The following is an 18,467-nucleotide window of genomic DNA, read 5'->3' as shown; positions in this document are numbered from 1 at the left end:
TGAGTGAGAGTGAATTGTAGTCAGTGGCTTTCTGGGATAAAAATACTACACTTCCTCTGGGTTCGAACTTGTTTTGGGGCATAAGGTTTGTCAGGATTGACTCTCCCTTTTGCCTTCCATATTCTTCCACTCAAGGTAATTTATGCCCATCCCCATGCCTAGACCTAGATATGCAAATAATGTGATCCCAAGTATCAAACTTATATTCTTTAAATACTGGCTCAGTGTTCACTGAGAGCAAAGACTGAGTGCTCTGTAGGAAGGGCACAGAAGGAGTATGGAGAATCCCTGGTGCCAGCCCTCCTTGTTCCCTCTTCCAGAGCACTGCAGCTCTGGTCCCAAACTTAACTACTCTGCTTCTTGCTGACAAGGCCAGGCAGCCTTCTGGCCTCTCTCCTTGGAAGACCAGCTGGTGACCACCTCAGTCACCCCAGGAGGCCGTTGGGTTTCACTCCTTGCAACCTACTCATGGGAGCTTCACTTACAACCACACACATACTTCTACCTGGGAGGTCACATATTCCCAGGAGTGTTTGGGGCGTCTCACATGTTGGTGCCTAGGCATCAGCTGACTAGCCCCTCCCCCTGTCTCATTGAGGCGACACGTCCATATTTATTATTTATTAACAATACGACCACACTCCTTGCCTGTTCTAAGGGGCAGGTGTGGCAGGAGAGGAAAAAAAAGGGGAGTCCTTTTGCGCCTCAATCTCTGCTCCACAGGCAAAAGCCTGGAGGTTTCTTTTACCCATCCTTCCACCTTAAGAGTGATGAACCTCCAGGGCCCGAATCCTTTTTCAGTTCTTCCAAACAATTTAAAACTATCCACGCTCTTGCTAAAATCTGTGCATATATTACAAGCTTCTATTCTTTGTACCTATGAACTTTAATAAATGAAGTTAAAGGAAAAAAATACACTGAACACACACACAGTTGTTAGACAGATTTTCTAAAACAAAAGAGGGACCCCCGTCCTCCAACCAAAACTCTTTATCAGCGAGTTCCCTGATAGTGACTTCAAAGAGGAAAGACTTGAACTGGGTTTGTCAGAGAAATCTCTTTAGGTAGAGTATTTTGTTGTTTGTCAAACCAGACATCTCGTCTCTGCAAACACCTGGTCAAGCCCGAGGTAACTGTGTAATGTAATGAGAGTGTTGTTATACATTATGCAAATACGCAGCGCTTTCCTGATGGCTAGAACAATCCGATTCCCGACTTTAATCCCGGCCCACGCTCCCAGCCCCCGCCTGGTGGCGTCTCCTGCCCGCAGCTCCGCGCCGCCCCAGGTGAGTCCTGCGCGTTCCCCGCTCTGGGGCCCGCGGGAGGGGCTGGAGCGCAGGCGGAGGGCGGGCCGGGGTAGAGGAGGACCGGGATCCGGGCCCCGACTGCAGCTTCCTCGCAGTGGAGCCGCGTTTCCAGGCACCTCCGCTGCCCTTGCCCGCGCGCGGCGAGCAGTTTTTGGGCGTGCCGCTTGGAGGCGCGGAGCCCGCCCGGCGCGCCTCAGCCCTGCAGATCCGGCCCCGGCGGAGGCGGCCGGACCGCGGAGATGCGGGGCGGGGGCAGGGCGCGGGGTAGGTGACTTTATCCCGCCTCTGTTTCCCTGCCCCGGGGAGCAATGACATCACGCGGCCTTCTCCAGGCGCCGACACAAAGAGCGGGGCGGAGAGGCCGCTGCCGGGGGAGCCGGCGGCCGCTGCTGCCGCCCAGGGCTCTGGGGCCCCGCCGGCCAGGCCCGCCGTCCGCGGCCAGTGTCCTTCCTCCTCCTCCTCCTCCTCCTCCTCTGCCGCCGCCTCCTCAGTCGCCGCCGCCCGCGCCGCCCGCGCCCTCCGCGCCCTCCGCGCGCCTCTGAGCCCGCGCCGGGCCGCGCCGGCCCCTTCCCATGCGGGCGGCGCGGGCCCTGGGAGGGGCGCCCGGAGCCAGCCGCGCAGCATGCACTGGGGGGTTGGCTTTGCTTCGTCCAGGCCGTGCGTGGTGGATCTGAGCTGGAACCAGAGCATCTCCTTCTTCGGCTGGTGGGCCGGGTCCGAGGAACCCTTCTCCTTTTATGGGGACATCATCGCTTTCCCTTTGCAGGATTACAGTGGGATCATGGCAGGGCTGGGCTCCGATCCCTGGTGGAAGAAAACCCTTTACTTGACCGGGGGAGCTTTGCTGGCCGCAGCTGCGTATCTGCTCCACGAACTCCTGGTCATTAGGTGAGCCGGAGAGAGGGCCCCGCACAGGGGCGCAGAGCGGGGCACCTGGCTAGGGCAGGGCTGGCGCGAGAGGGGCCCGTGCCAGCCCCTCGGTCACGCTGCCCAGATGCCCAAGCGTCCTGCAGTTACCTTTCCCTAAAGGCATTTGTGGTCACCTGGCCGTGAGGGGCAGTTTGGAGTTGAAAGGAGAATTAAACCGGTGCTGGGAGGGAAAAACATTTGTCTCCCAAAATGCTCTGGGTCACTTGTCGTTATCTATTAAGAAACGGCCTTAGGAGGATCTAAGTGCAGTGTGTTTGCAACAATAGAATTGGGCCCTGCAGAAATAGGTTACACTTTTACGAAATGCCTTGCTTATAAGTAATAATGCTGGAATATTAACTGCTAACCTTATCTTTTACCTAAAGGTTAATTCTTCACCATCCTTCCCTAAATGTCAACATCAAAAGACTGAAAAATTGCAAAAGCTCCAGAAACCTGCGGGTCTCTGTTAAAGATGCATGACCAAGTGTAGTGGTGGGCAGCTTTGATGCAGCCTTAATCTGGTTCTCTGCTTATCTGGTATTGAACGCCAAGCACCATCTTCAGGCTTAGATGTCATTGTTGTGTGAGCAGTAGGACAGGCTAGCACATGGGTGTGTTGGGCATAACACGGAGTCGCCCAGTGCCGTAAACAGTTGCATCCGCTGCCGCAGAATGTTTACAAGATTGAGTTGGAAATACCAGAAAATGGAGGCCCCTGCTGTTGGTACATCCAGCCGGCACGAGATTTTTGTTTGGGTAGAGTAATACCACAGGGCACTGAGACAGTCGTTTGGCTAATTGATACATCAATTAATGGTTAAAATTTCCATGCATTTGAGCCTTCCGTCACTGGAAGATTACCAGAAGCCCAGTTCTCAATAGCTCAGATTGTCTCTTTGCCAGTATTTTGTGAAGTGAGAGAAACGTGTCCACACTGCCTTATTCCGGTGGAGGAATCCTACACAATAGGTTATAAACAAAGACAGTGATAGGTGACCTTTACTAGCCTGCAGGGATCCCAGGAGATTATTGTGATAGCCTAATAATAGATAGCCTAGATATTTGGCCTAACGTACATGTTTTGAATAGTTCCCATCTCTGAGAGGGTGGGAAATCATTTAGGTTTGGAGAAATGTATTGGTTTTCATATTATTTAGCCATGTTTGAGGAAGTTTAAGTTTGTTGCACATTTAATTCTCTCACTTAACACATTGCCTTGAATCTAGCTGAACCAAACAAAAAAATTTAAAGAGAATTATCTCTCTAGATTATTTGTTAATTGTGCTAGTTTTAGAACTGTATTTCAAGTTAGATTTCAAGCTACCTAAAGAACTAAAACATTTGGGCAGTAATTTAAATGGTAACCCAGTTGTTTCTCAGTTGTATTCTAGTCTGAAGCCTTTGAGGAGATCCCAAAACATGAGGCTCCTCAGCAGTGGAGGGAGTGAAGGCTTCACAGGACCATGTTTAAAACAAAGCGTAAATGACCTTGCAGAAACAGTATGGAGCTCAGCTCCCACTCCGGAGTAGGCCATGCCCTGGCAGGTGTGGTCACTGGGGACTGGAGAGCTCTCTGCCCACAGATAGCTACTAACTCATTTAGGGGACTATAAACCTCAGCACTGGATGCTTGTTTGGACTAAGGAGTTTAATCCTGGGTTGATTCACTTTTTCTTTTTTTGCTTTTGAGACTGAGTCTTGCTTTGTTGCCCATGCTGGAGTGCAGTGGCTCTATCTCAGCTCATTGCAACCTCCACCTCCCTGGTTCAAGTGATTCTCCTGGCTCAGCCTCCTGAGTAGCTGGGATTACAGGCGTGCACCACCGCGTCTGGATAATTTTTGTATTTTTAGTAGAGATAGGGTTTCACTGTGTTGGCCAGGCTGCTCTTGAACTCCTGGGCTCAAGCGATCCTCTGGCCTCAGTCTGCTGAGTTGCTGGGCTTACAGGCATGAACCATTGCACTTGTCTAATTTTTTTTTTTAACTTTTTTTTGTGGAGATGGGGTCTCACTATGTTGCCCAGGCTTGTCTCAAACTCCTGGCCTCAAGAAATCCTCCCTCTTTGGCCTCCCAAACTGTTGGGTTTATAGGTGTGAGCCACCATACTTGGCCAGTTTTGTTTCTGGACAGATGTTTGAGTTGAATTAGAAAGCTCTGAAGTAATGCAAACGATAAAAAAGGGCTATTTCTGAATACTGAGTAGGATGGGCTTTGCATGTGTGACTGCATTTATTCCTCACAACTGTTGTTTGTTCATTTCATAGATAAGGAAATTGCAGCTCAGGGAGGTTAAGTAGCTTGCCCAAGATCACACAGTAAGAGTAGTAGGATCTAGATTCAAATCAGAGCCTGCATTTTTTAACCACTGCCTCTTAGAAAGTACCTACTTTGGCCGGGCGTGGCAGCTTAGGCCTGTAATCCCAACACTTTGGGAGGCCGAGGCGGGTGGATCACGAGGTCAAGAGATTGAGACCATCCTGGCCAACATTGTGAAACCCGTCTCTACTAAAAAACAAAAAACAAACAAACAAACAAACAAAAAACAAAAATTAGCCTGGCGTGGTGTCACGCACCTGTAGTCCTAGAGCTACTCAGGGAGCTGAGGCAGGAGAATCGCTTGAACCTGGGAGGAGGAGGTTGCAGTGAGCCGAGATCATGCCACTGCGCTCCAGCCTGGCGACAGAGCGAGACTCTGTCTCAAAAAAAGTACCTACTTTGAAGTCCGTTTTGTTGGAGGAAGAGGAAGGAAGAGAAATGTGGAGAACTGAAGCGTTGCTCAGGGAAGACAGACCTGTATCAGGTGCCTTTCTTGCAGCATCTAGGGGAAGAGGAGTGGAGGGGCAAAGGGAAAAAAACAGGCAGGAAGGTCAAAGACCAAGGCTTTAGAGGTTACATGATAGCTACCTCCACTTAAGGTGAAATCTAGGTTTCAATAGTCTTTATAATTTAGGCAGAAAACAAAACAAAATCTGAAATATGTAAGATGGAAAATACACCTTAAAATGACTGCCATTAGTTTACTAGCTATTGCAGACTCTTCCCCAGCCTACTTGGATTTTCTGCTGCATAGACATAACCTTAATCTATGACTATGTCTCTAGAATGGAAGAGTAAAGTTGACAGGTGAGAATTACTTAGGAAGTTTAATTAATGATTATAACCAAAATAGGGTTTTGGGGTTTTATCCATGTTTTTTAGCACATATTTTAAAATAAATATTGTTCCAACACACTACTTTGTTTTCCCTGAGTGGAGATAGCTTGGCGGCTATCTTAAGTTCAATCAGGCTTTGGAAATTCTTGTTTGTAAATTGAATAAGTACTAACTTCATTACCAGTGCTTATTTGCACTTTTGACACACGGGCTCAGCCTCTTGTAGAACATTTAGTTGGCGAATCAACATCTGATCTCTGCAAACTAACAAATCATCAGCTGTATACAGAGGCATCTTCATCTGTGGTATCGTTAGCCCCGGGAATAGTAGTAAACTAGCTAGTTAATGCTCTATGGCTGTCCTCTTACCCAAACCTTATGGTAAGATCACTTTATAAAATATAGCTGTACAGGAAACAAACCATCCAAACCTCTGATCCTAAATTAGAGAGGAGTTTCTGACATGTTTGAGGGAGGGCTCTGGAGCCAGGCTGTCTGGGTTCAAATTCGGATTCTGTCTGTAACCAACCACATAACCTTGGATATGACAGTAAGCTCTTGATGACTCAGTTTTCTCATCTGTAAAATGGTAATAGTAGTAGTAGCTTTTCTCATAGAGTTGATTAAATGAGTTAACACATGTGACATGCTTAGAACAGAGTTTGTCAAGGTGAAAATTCAATAAAACTTGGCCATCATTAGCTGTGACTTTTATGAGAAAGTTGCAGGCTTCAGTGGTCTAAGTCAAACTGGTGGTTTTAATACGATTAACTGAAGAATTGCCCATTTTGGTGGCCTTGAAGTGCTTAAGAGCATGGAAACTGGAGTTATTTCAGAGTCAATCTTAAATTGACCTTCCTTAGGCAAGTTATTTAACATCTTTGAGCTTCAATTTTCTTATCTACTATAAAATAGTACAATATGATATCCCAAATTTAAACTATAACAATACCCATTCTAAAGTGTCATTGTCAGAATTAAATAAGTTAACATATATAATATATGTAAAGTCATTAGCATATGCTTGGTAGATAATTAGCATCCATTCTTACTATGACATGGCCCAAATTAACAATTAGAATTAGATCGTTCTGGCTGATGGATTAGGGACTTTTTGTTTGTCTACTCTCCTGTCAGTTCTGAAATTTTTGTCTGTTAATTTACATGAAAATACCACTTTGTGATGGGAATTATTTGACTGGACAAAATCAGTTAATTGTCAGATCTATAGTTTGTGCTGTCTTGGAACATCGTCTAAATGAGTTCTTGATTTTAATATCTGACTTCCCAAACATTCCATCTAAATGAAAACATTTCTTTTGTAGTGAATATTGCCAGAAAGCAGCAAATATTTTTATTTTTTTGACTTGACAGATATTTTCAAAATGAGTCATTCTGAACTGTGAAGTTGAGTGGGCCCTTGGGTGGTAAACTTTTCAAGAGAGTTTGTTTTACTAAATGGGGATCTGCAGGAAGTGGGCATCCATGTGATGAAGATACAAAGAGCTTGTTCTTGCTTGGGTAGAAAGAAGGGGGTGTGGTGTTGTACTGGGAACAATGCGAGGGAACCAGAGGCTCAGGGAGGGCCAAGGGGAAGGAAGAGTGAAGTTTATCTGACTGGAAATCGGCTGGGTCAAATGAAGGTGGAAATTGCAAAAGGGTCCCGAGGAGTGGGGTATGAGTGGGGCTGTGTGGAATGATGAGCTTGCAGGGATGAGATCATATCTCTTTGGATGGGGATAAATTCCACTATTACTTAATGCTTGATAGTTCACTAAATAGTTACAGTATTACCTTATGTCATCCTCATGATAAACCATACAGAATTGGTACTGTCCTCACTCTTCAGGTGAAGATGATGGAGAGATCTAGGCTAATGTGGCCAGTAGGAAGCAGGGCTTGGATTTGACACCAGTTGTCCAGACTTGGAATCCAGCATTCATTCCATTATGTAGTGGTTATTGAAAAACTGTATGCAGGGAAGTCCCCCTCACCCAAAAGAGTAGCCAAAGGAAAAGATGGATGTGTGGCTGAGACAGAAGAAAGGGGAAAAGCAGGGGTACTGAAATACATGCTGTGTGGTAAAAGTGGGGATACTGGGAAGGCAGAAAATAAGGAAGACAGAGCTAGAGAGAGAGCATCCAGAAGGCAGGTTCCACGGCATTACAGGTGAAAGAAGGGTTAGGTGGGGGCATGGGCAGTTGGGAAGAGGGACCAGAATTTCAGTCTCAGATTCCCTACAGGCTTGGGTCATAGCAGAGCACATCTGCACTGTTATTCCTGGGTCTTGTGGATGAATAGACTGTTTCACGGTATAGTCTAATGGCCAAAAACATGGGCTCTGACTTCTTGGTTCAGTGCCCATTCTGCCATAACTAGCAATGTGACTTTGGGCAAGTTAATCCTCTGTGCCTTAATTTCCTCATCTATAAAACGTGGATAACAGTAGTACCTACTTCGTAAGGTTATTATGAAGATTAAAGGAGATAAGACCCATGAGACCCTTAGAACAATGTGTGACACACAGCAAGCACAGAATATCATTTTTATCCATCCAGCTTGTCCCTGGCAGGTAAACACAGCTGGCTGGAGATAGGTGGACCAGTACCAGAAAATGTTCTTGTTGCCCAGAGGCCATAGGTAACGGAAGGAGGTTGTTATGTGGTTACTTTGCTGAGCCATTGAGGTCATGGTAATATCATGGGAGTTTGTAAGGTTCTCTTGTGTTTTGACTAAGCTTCCATGAGTGCTGGGTGAGGTAAGCCCCTTCGACAAACTGGGTGGTGGGTGATGTAAGCCCCTGTGACAAACAGATCTGCTTGTTCATTGAGGAGCTACAACCCTGCAGGGTCCTCTCAAGAAGTAAGGGAACTGAATGTGGATAACATGTGGATTGTTCTTTATTTCTGTTTTGGTTTTGACAGGAAACAGCAACAGATTGACTCTAAAGATGCTATTATTTTGCATCAGTTTGCAAGACCTAACAATGGTGTTCCCAGTTTATCTCCTTTCTGTTTAAAGATGGAAACTTATTTAAGGATGGCTGACTTACCATATCAGGTACTTGTGTGCAAATATGTTTTCTTCTTATGACATCAGCATCAGGGGATGAGTATTTAACTAAAGGGGGGAATATTTCATCTCACACAGTGGATGCCAGAGGGATGGGAGCTGAAACTAGCAGTGCTTAGTCCTTAGTTAGAGGGAAATAAAATACTTGATTCCAGGGTCTGTTGATAATGATGGATCAAAAAGGTCTAAACTTTTGAGAGATTCAGCGCCATGATATTTTTCTTTAACAGAGTATTCTTTGGCCCGGGCATGGTGGCTCATGCCTGTAATCCCAGCACTTTTGGAGGCCAAGGCAGGTGGATCACTTGAGGTCAGGAGTCCGAGACCAGCCTGGCCAACATGGTGAAACCCTGTCTCTACTAAAAATACACAAATTAGCCGGGCTAGTGGCGGATGCCTGTAATCCCAGCTACCTGGGAGGCTGAGGCAGGAGAATCACTTGAACCGGGGAAGCAGAGGTTACAGTGAGCCGAGATTGCACCACTGTACTCTAGTCTGTGTGACAGAGCAAGACTCCATCTCAAAAAAAAAAAAAAAAAAAAAGTATGCTTTGGTTAATAGTTTGGACAGGCCTACTGGGCCTTGACAAAAATGGCTGTGCCACTGCCTGATGTGGTTTTTTACTTTAGGTTTTAGCTTATTGACAGCATCGTATTTTGTCCCTCATGAATCTTGGGGGCAGAAGGCCCAGTAGGCCACGAGGTAGATATTTGTATATGTAGTGAGGGCTTTTCCACAGCACTCCATGTTCTGTTTGTGTGACTTTCAGGGAAACACTTGTTCATTTTAGCAGTAAATAAGGAAGAGGAATGTACTTAAAGGTATATATTTCTCTCTGAGTAATGCTTGAGCTGTGTCTCACAAAGTCAACATGCTGTGTTTTCATAGTCATTCAATTCTATGTATTTTTTTAAAAGTTCACTTATGTTTTTATTTTTAACCAAGTTCTAGCCATATGGAACTATTTTAAGCTTTGATTTTTGTTATCATTTTTAATTTTATGGTCAGAGAAGATAGTCTCTGTGATATTGACTCCTTGGAATTTACTGAAGCTTTAGCCTGGTTTGTAGTTACTTTTTTAAAATGTTGAAAATAATTACATATCCTCTGTTTGGATATAGAGCTCTCTATATATCTAGTTGCTTAAACACGTTTAGTGTATTATTTAGACCTTCTATATTTCTGCTTATTTTTTTGTCTGAAAGGAGCATGTTAAAATATTCAAGTGTATTTGTTGATTTGTCTCTTTCCTGTCATTCTGTCAGTTCTTGCTTTATGTTAGAGTATTTATATATTTTAGGTTACATTGTTAGGTACATATAAAAGTTTACATCTTTTACTCTTGTTTATTTTTCTAGTATGTATCATCCATTGATATCTCTTACTATTTTTTAAAAAACTTGAATTCTGTGTTATCAGATATTGAGATAGATTCTCCAGCCTTCTTTTGGTTCATATTTGCTTAGGATATCTTTCTTCATCCTCTGTCTCTCTCGCCCTCTCTCTTTTTGTATTTGTTTCTCTCATATCTAATTGGAGAGTCTTTTAATTGGCAACTTTAATCCATTTACACTTATTGAAATGATTGTTTTATTAGAACTTATTTCTAATATCTTATTTAATATTTTTCTCCTTACTATTCTTCATTTTAAATTTTTTCTCATTTCCTGCTTTCTAATAGATATTTTTTTCTCATTTAAAACAAATTATATTTTTGTTGTTGTAGTTACTCTTAAGACCCAAATTTGTGTTGATGCTTATTAATTTGTTAAACGTATTAAAGTCTGTATTTATTCTGTTATAATACAAACACATTAGCAGTTTACGTGTACTTTAAGTCTCTCCCTTTCTTCCCAGCCCTCATCCCAATTGTGTTGCTGTCTAAGATTTTAATTCTGGAATATTTCGGCCGGGCACAGTGGCTCACGCTTGTAATCCTAGCACTTTGAGAGGCCAAGAAGGGTGGATCGCTTTAGGCCAGGAGTTCAAGACCAGCCTGGCCAACATGGTGAAACCCCATCTCTATTAAAAATACAAAAATTAGCTGGGCGGTAGTGGCATGTTCCTGTAATCCCAGCTACTCGGGAGGCTGAGGCAGGAGAATCGCTTGAAGTGGGGAGGTGGAGGTTGTGGTGAGCCGAGATCACGCCACTGCACTCTAGTCTGGGAGACAGAGTGAGACCCTGTCTCAAAAAAAGAGAAAATTGATGTTAATCTCATTCTTCTTTCTGTTTCTCTCTCAATTATCTTAGAATTTGTATTTAATCTTAATATTCTCAAGTTTCAATATGGCATGTGTTGGTGTGGGTCTTTACATACCCTGTTTGGTCCTTTATAAACTCTTACTATCTGAGGTCTTTCATCTCTTTTGAATTCTGGAGAATTAATTATCAATTTTCTTAAAATATTTCCTTTTCTTTTATGTTTGTTTTTCTTCTCCCTCTTCTTCCTTGTTCCCTATTATCCAGATTTTGGAAACTCTGCTTCTATTTTCTGTGTCTCTCTACTCTCTACTTGAATTCTTTTCTGCTTCTTTCTGGAAGCATTCCTCTCTCTGAGCTTCCTTTGCATTGCTCTGTGTGTGTTTGTTGTTTGTTTGTTTTTGTATCCATTACGCTATTTACCCCATCTATTGTGTTCTTTATTCCAACTTTTGTATTTTTCTTCTTAATGTTTTCTTTTAGTTTGTATTAGTAATCTCTTACTTTATCCATTGGAGGATATTTATTATGTTACTTAAATTTTTTGGTCTGTCCCAATAATTCCGCTTCATGTCATATAATTCAGTGTACTGCCCTTCTCATAGTAGTGGCACTTATCTAGTTATTTTGGTTTGAGAGCTCCTTTTACCAGGGATGCCAACTTCTCTGCCTGGGAATTTGTACTGGACAAGGGCTAAAGCCCAGGCCAGAGGTCCTGTACCTCTGAGGGAGTTTAAAAAAAAGAAAGGAGGTGAGTCTCAGGCATCCCCAAACTACTCTGGTCCTTTTGCTTGGCTGCCACTCCCCCAAATGGCTCCTGCAGCTCTGGGGTTCACCTTTAGACTCTTGTAAAGCACCAACACTGGGAGGAGGTATTCTCCTCAGGTTGTAACAGACCAACTGGGAGGTTGGAGGGGGTGGGCTCCCCACTCAGCAAGCTTTTGCCTGCCCTGATAATGATATTACCTCTCCAGCTCCTGACTCCCCATAGCCTGTGCTTTTTAGATAGCTTCTGTAGAGAAGAGGGGAATTGGGTGGCAGTGATCCTTCTAAGGCAATGCTGGGACAGCATGGTTGACATGCTTTAGTTTGGTAAGTGCTATAATGCAGGTCCTCTGGGGACATGGTGAAGTGGCACCGAGTCCAGACTTCGGATTGGGGCATCAAGGAGGACATGGGATGTTTGGGAACAGGAAGTGATTAGAAAGGGAATCTTTATAACTGGTAACTGGAATGCACGGGGGGAGTCCAGAGAGAGCAGCAGGGAGAGATTACTTAGGACTTGCTAAGACAGCAATGGAGGAAACAAGGCCTGCAGCGTCTAAACGCATTGGCTCATATCTGAAAGATCGTTGTTCAGCTTGGTGTTGGCAGTCAGCACTTGAAGATGCGTGTCACTTGGAGACTCAAATTGAAGGAAGAGATTGCTACCCAACAGCTACCTGTCTCTATTCCATCATCACTCTTGACCAGATTGCCTCACTTAGCCATGACAGCTTTGGGGCAGTGGGAGTCCAAAACCTGAATTTTGTGCAGTGCTGTCTCTGACTACTTTCAAGATCTTTTGTGCTCCCCCACCTTTGATAAAATAATCCTGCTGCAGCAGCTCCCAGGCTTCTCTGCACTTTCCTTTCTGCCCTTCAAGCCATCAAGCCCTGACTGCTGTAGACCTGTCTTTACCTGCAGCATATCTGCCTTTGTTCACATTTTAGAGCAGCTGCCTGTAGTTAGTGTAACTGGAGCAGCTGGACTCATGCCTTGCTGTGAAGCCTGCAGCTATTACAGAGGTCTTCAAGAAGGGGCGTGCTTACCCCTTCCAAAATTATTATTTCTTATTAAGTATATTTTTTAAAAAAGAATTGCATAGGGCTGTTTTTCTTCTGTGAGGTCTGTATGGAAAATAAATGGAGTGGGTGATGCTCCGGGGGGGTGACAGATTTTAGGTAAAAAAAAAAATGGGGCTGTGGTTTAGAAAGGGATGCTATGTTGCAGGGGTTGGGGGTACCTTGATTCCCATTCCCTTAGTGGGGATTTGTATTGCTGCAGTGGGTGTCTGGGGAGTGCTGGGGAGTTCCATTCTTGGATTGATCAGTAGAGAAATATTTTGTCATGGACCCAGGGAGCTGTACCCTCTGCCCCTTCTTTTGCCTGTGCCATTTTAAAAAGATTAAAATGCCAGTGTCCCTCAGATCATGACTTTATATTAGAAGCTCTTGAATTTTTTAACCTAAATGGAATGGGAATGAATATTTGATGACCATTAGTTAGGAAATCAAAAGGCTTATTTTTAAAAAAAAGCTCAATGTATTGAACACATTTATTATTTTTCTCTATCAAGATATGAATATTGGTAGTTCAATTTTAAAATCTTTTTATTTTCTAATAATGATAGACTTATAGGAAATTGCAAACAATGTACAGGGAGGTCCTGGGGATGTGGTTATTTTTTTAAAAAACACTAAAATAGCTTTACTGCGTTTTCTGATTATGTGTAGATGATATATGGTCCTTAGAAAAATTCCAAACAGTACAAAACAGTGTATGTGGAAAGTGAAAATTACCTGATATCCTAAGAGCTGGAGATTATTATCATAACTGATATTTTTTACTTTTCTTCCTTACATTTCTTTAGATGTATATAAAAACACCTACATCATTTGATATAAGTAGTTGTATAAGAAGCATACATTTCACAAAAGAATTCTTTTTAAGTAAGAGAAAGAAAAAAGAAAATGTTTCCTTTGGAGCTGTCTGCCTCAGCTGTCAGCCCTAACTTTTGATGTTGTATTTATTTGCTGATCTTGTCTCCCCCTCCTGCCTCTTTTTTTTCCTAAGCTGCAGACAAAGGAATAGTACAGTGCACACCCCCTACCTAGATTGTGAATGGTTAATGTCTCCTCCTTTGCTTCCCCCCTCTTTACATCTACATTTATGAACAATGTTTTTGGTAAACCATTTTAAAGTAAGTTGCAGAAATCCTGAAACATCATCCTGCAATACTTCAACATGCAGCTCCGAAAAATAAGGACATTCTTCTTCAAAACTAAATAGATAGTGGGTGCATGGATTTTTTCAGTGTGTCATAATCCACACAGACTGCTCAAATTATTTCAAATTTAGCCAGTGGAAGATGACTCAAGATAGCTCCAGGGCGGAGTGAATATAATAGATAGATATTTACCTGAAACCTGTGGGTACTCTGGCCAGTATATCAAATCAGTGTCCCAAGACTCTGGTATCTCTCTTAGAGTCTCAAGTTCTTCATCTCAAAATACTTCTGATGAAGGCACTGCACCTCTTCTCATTTCATCCTAACAACTGTTATTATCCTCACTCTACAGATGAGGAAACTGAGGTCCAGGGAGGGTTAAGGGAGACCCAGGGAGGTCCAGGGTCACTCAGTGAATAAATGATGGAATGAGATTTTGAAATCCAAAGCCTATGGCCTTCACTGCCATGCTAATAATGTAGTATATGTGTGGCTGCATCAGTTTCACCTGGGGCAGACTTGCAGAAGGAAACATCAGCTTGGAAAAAATATAGAGGATTTACCTCTTTATCTTCTCAAAATTACTTTCAGAAACTACCCTCAGTGGATTAGTCAGAGTCTAATTGCTTAAATAAAAATAGTCCAGGAGTTCTTCAATAGATTTAAGGAAGTTAAGAAAAAGTATTATTTTTGGCTGAGTGTGGTGGCTCATGCCTGTAATCCCAGCACCTGGGGAGGCTGAGGAAGGAGGATCACAAGGAGTTCAAGATCAACACAGCGAAACCCTGTCTCAATTTTGTAGAGTTAAAAATATTTAAGAAAAATTAAAGGGGGAAAGAAAGAAAAAAAATCAACATTTTTAACATACATTTTTTCGGGCCAGGCATGGTGGCTCATGCCTGTAATCCCAGCACTTTGGGAGGCTGAGGCAGGCAGATTGCTTGAGCCCAGGAGTTTGAGACCAGCCTGGGCGACATAGTGAGACACCCATCTCTATAAAATTTTTTTTTATTTTAAAGATTATACGACCACATTTAGAAAAATTGAAATGTATGGGAAAAAAAGATCACTGGCATCTCACCTATAGTCTTCTCAATTACTTATGGCATGTTTGTAAGTCTCTTTTTTTTAAATGTTTTTTCATTCATCTATGTTTACTAGATGTAATCAGAGTGTCTCTAAAATGTTGTCTCTTGCTTTTTACCTAGCAATCAAAATATAACTGTTGATCATGAAAACATACTAGAACTTCCATTTCCATAAGAATTGATTATTAATTTTGTTAGAAATACCAAAATTGTTAGAAATAGATAATTGGTGCTGCAAAGAAAAGTCAGCATGGAGACAAAAGATCTCTCAGCGAGGCCATCTTTACTTTCTGCAGAAAGGGTGTTCAATCACAGATGGAACAATGGCAAGAGCACACCTGAACAAAGAAAAAGCAGACATATTTATCCCTTACGCATTTGGGTTGTCCTTACTGCTGTGTCCTGCATCCACTGGCTTGGGTAGGGCCTCACAGTCTTAAACTGATACCCAATTTGCTAATAGCCTAAAACTTTCCTAAATAGGTAAGTGAAAGGAAGAACAAAGAAGTTGCTTAAGAAAGGCTTAAGGAAGCAATAACATTTCCAAATAAGGAAGGGGCATAGGCTGTGAGCTGGAACGTGCCTGTGAGCGCGTCCAACAGTTACATAGCATAGGGCTTAACAAAGAGTTACTAGCACAAAGCAAGGAGGCTTGAAGAAAGTTAGTCTTTAATAAAAAGAAACTATTATTTCTAACACTTATGATTTATTCTTTAACAAGAAGGGGAACTTTGAGGAGGAAACTTTTTACTTTCTACAGTTTTTATTCTATTTTAAAAAGTAGTCAAGATAAACATGTAACAAGTTATCAGGGGAAAGGGTGGTCTAGAGGGAAGGCCAGATGTATAAATAGTTACTCCATAAGGGTAGGGGACTACACACCATACAGTGGAAGCACAGAGGAAGGGCAAATAATGGTTGTATCCTGGCGAAATAGTTATGTAACAAGGTGAGATTTGAACTGATTTGTTTTAAAAAGCATGGATAGGACTTTACAGAGATTGGAGAAAAGGATTCCTATAAAAGGTGAAGAGTGCACAAAGTCAGGGAGGTGGGCAGACACCTTGACCTGGCTGGGTAGGGGTAGTTGGAATTCAGGAGACCAGAGGGACTTAGCCAATGAGACCGGGCAGGTGGGCAGTGGCTGGATGGTGGATGTGGGTCTAGATTGCTGTGTGAAAAGGGATAGTTTGTAGACTAGAGCTATTAAAGCCATTGGATAATTTTGAGCAGCAGCGTTCTTGGGTCTCATTTGCGTTGTAAACAGTTCCCTCTGGTGGCAGTGTGGAGGATAGATTGCATCTGAGAATGACAAGAGTCCAGAAAGGGATGTATTAAGAGGATATGGATGGCATCAAGAGAAATCTGAAATAGGGGCTATGGTATGTGGTAAGTTTACATCTTTAGTGTACAGATTACAAGAATGTTAGATGTATTAGAAGCTTCTAGAAGTAGGTGACATTTCTCCTGGTTAACATCAGGGATAATGTCTAGAGAGCCATGTGTGGTTGTGCAAGTTGCACACTGCACAACAGTGCCTGGCCGAAGGGTGGGGGTGAAATCTTGACCCAGTTCTATTTGCCAAGCCGCAAACCTTGGAATGGACCATTTCCACCCAGAGGAAGTTCTATTTTCTAAATTGCACAAAGGCAATATGACTAACAGCAGCCCCTATAACATCCCCAATAGTTACCGTTTTTGAGGTTAGGCCTACTTTTATTCTTTAGAATAAGCAATGAGATAAAATATCGAGACACCAGGAGGCAGAGATCAGTCCAAATCCCCGTTATTCCCTCTGCCAATGACAGCTTGTCAAAAACACAGATTTCTGGGCACTATCCCCAGGATTCTGATCCAGAAGTCCAGGCTGGGGCACAGGAACCTGCATTTTTAAGAGGCACAGTAGTTGAATATGTTGTACATACTTTGCTACACCTAAGCATTATAATTTTTGGGGACTGTTCATTTATGGTGTAGTGGTGTTATTATTCAGGTGTGAGATACTGGTTTTCAAGTGAGGTCTTTGGTTAGTTGTCCAGTCAATACAGGCATCCTTGTGGTTTATATTCACTTTCTGAGTTTTTGAATTGTCTGTACATTAAAATTAGACTGACTATTACTAGGGTCATTTCAGCCCTTTCAATCTGCTACCCCTTACCCCCATCATCCCTTGCCCCTCGGGTCTTTTTTTTTTTTCTTTTCCATCATAAGCCAAAGTCCATGAGAGAATAAAGTGATATCTTTATGTGAGGTTAAACAAGTTTTTTATCTTAGAGTAACCATGTATTGTCTTAAGGAGTTTATGCCCTGAGTTCATTCACTTGAATAGTACTGTCACTATCAAACATAAGGTTGGAATGTTTGTTTCTATTAATCATGCAGTGGAATTTAAATACAATATTGCTTTTCTCTTTTTAAAAATGTACTCTGCTTAGAACTATTTTGGTGGAAAACTCTCTGCTCAAGGGAAAATGCCTTGGATTGAATATAATCATGAAAAAGTTTCTGGCACAGAATTCATAATTGACTTTCTGGAAGAGAAACTTGGAGTGAATTTAAACAAAAACCTTGGCCCTCATGAAAGAGCCATCTCCAGAGCGGTGACCAAGATGGTGGAGGAGCACTTCTACTGGTGAGTCCCCTCTGGGGTGTCCCCATCCTTTTGAAGTAAGCCCCAAGTTCTGTTTCACTTTTCAGATCCTCTTTCCACCTTTTCAACAGTTTTCTACCTTAACAGTTTTGGATGAAGTGAGTGGCTCAGTCATCAAAGTTATTATGACTGTTAAGTTTCTGGTTACCTAGACCAGGGGTCAGCAAACCATTTCTGTACAGGACCAGCCAGTAAATATTTTAGGCTTTGATGGCTGTACGTCTCTTTTGCAACTAGTCAACTCTGCTGTTTTATCACAGAAGCAGTGATAGAGTATGCCAACAAATGAGCATGACCATGTTCTGCTAAAACTTTATTATGGGTACTGAAACTTGAATTTAATTTAATGTACCATATCCTTCTTTTGATTTTTTTCAACCATTTAACAGTGTAAAAACTTCTTAGCCTGTGGACTATAATTTGATGGGCCTTGATCTAGACTAGAACTCACTGAGTTGAGGAAGATAGTTGAACTGATTGGACTCAGAGCTTTTTACCAATACTGTATAAACTGTTGAATTAAAGTAATATTATGTCAGAGACTCAGAGGGGGAATGGAAGACTAACTCAAGATGGAATTCCTAGGGTCAATTGTCCATAGATAACAAGAGCTTCTGTATGTTCCAGAAGTAAAGCATACTACTCCTTTCTGATTTTCTTTGGCTTGATTGCATACTCCTAGTTTGTATTCCCCAAGTTTGAACCATCACACGAGTTGATGAGTTTTCCCTGTTCTGTTTTTTGTAGCCTTGAGCTGGCGGTGGTACCATGTGAGTTAAGCAGATATGGTTCTTGCTTTACAAACTCATTAGTCTATGGTTTTTAAAATTTTTCTTTCATCCATTTTCTGGAGTTTCTGCACCTTTCTCTACATCCCAGTAGATAGAGAAAGTTTCTCTTGATTTCTGCAAACTTTATCTTTTTCCAAAGATTGAATTAAAAATTGTTAAGCCCATCGTTTTTGGCATTAATCGTTATCTGCAGGCAGATGCTGGCCCAGTAGCTTTTATTAAACCTCTCCCACTGAGTGATATCCTCAATATGGGGTTGATTGGAGAAGGTTCTTTCTCCTCCTCCTCCCCTATTTCATTTATT

The 18,467-nt window shown here is 42.5% G+C and overlaps 1 protein-coding gene across 2 annotated transcripts in view; it reads left to right on the top strand.

The window, feature by feature from the left end:
• The first annotated feature begins 1,361 nt into the window (after positions 1-1,361).
• FAXC (failed axon connections homolog, metaxin like GST domain containing) overlaps positions 1,362-18,467 on the top strand; it is a 75,164-nt gene continuing 58,058 nt past the window's right edge. The window contains exons 1-4 of one of the 2 annotated variants that reach the window (XM_055259557.2): positions 1,362-1,571; positions 2,074-2,195; positions 8,297-8,432; positions 17,158-17,354. In XM_055259557.2, coding sequence (XP_055115532.1) covers positions 2,089-2,195; positions 8,297-8,432; positions 17,158-17,354 — 440 coding nt within the window. In that variant the 5' untranslated portion in view covers positions 1,362-1,571; positions 2,074-2,088. Of the gene's footprint in view, positions 1,572-1,832; positions 2,196-8,296; positions 8,433-17,157; positions 17,355-18,467 lie in introns of those variants that run through there. The other variant, XM_055259550.2, reaches the window with a different exon arrangement.

The sequence above is a fragment of the Symphalangus syndactylus genome, chromosome 2, assembly GCF_028878055.3.
Source record: "Symphalangus syndactylus isolate Jambi chromosome 2, NHGRI_mSymSyn1-v2.1_pri, whole genome shotgun sequence".
NCBI classification, from domain to species: domain Eukaryota; kingdom Metazoa; phylum Chordata; class Mammalia; order Primates; family Hylobatidae; genus Symphalangus; species Symphalangus syndactylus.
The sequence above is the reverse complement of the archived record's forward strand: the minus strand, read 5'-3'. Positions and strand labels throughout refer to the sequence as shown.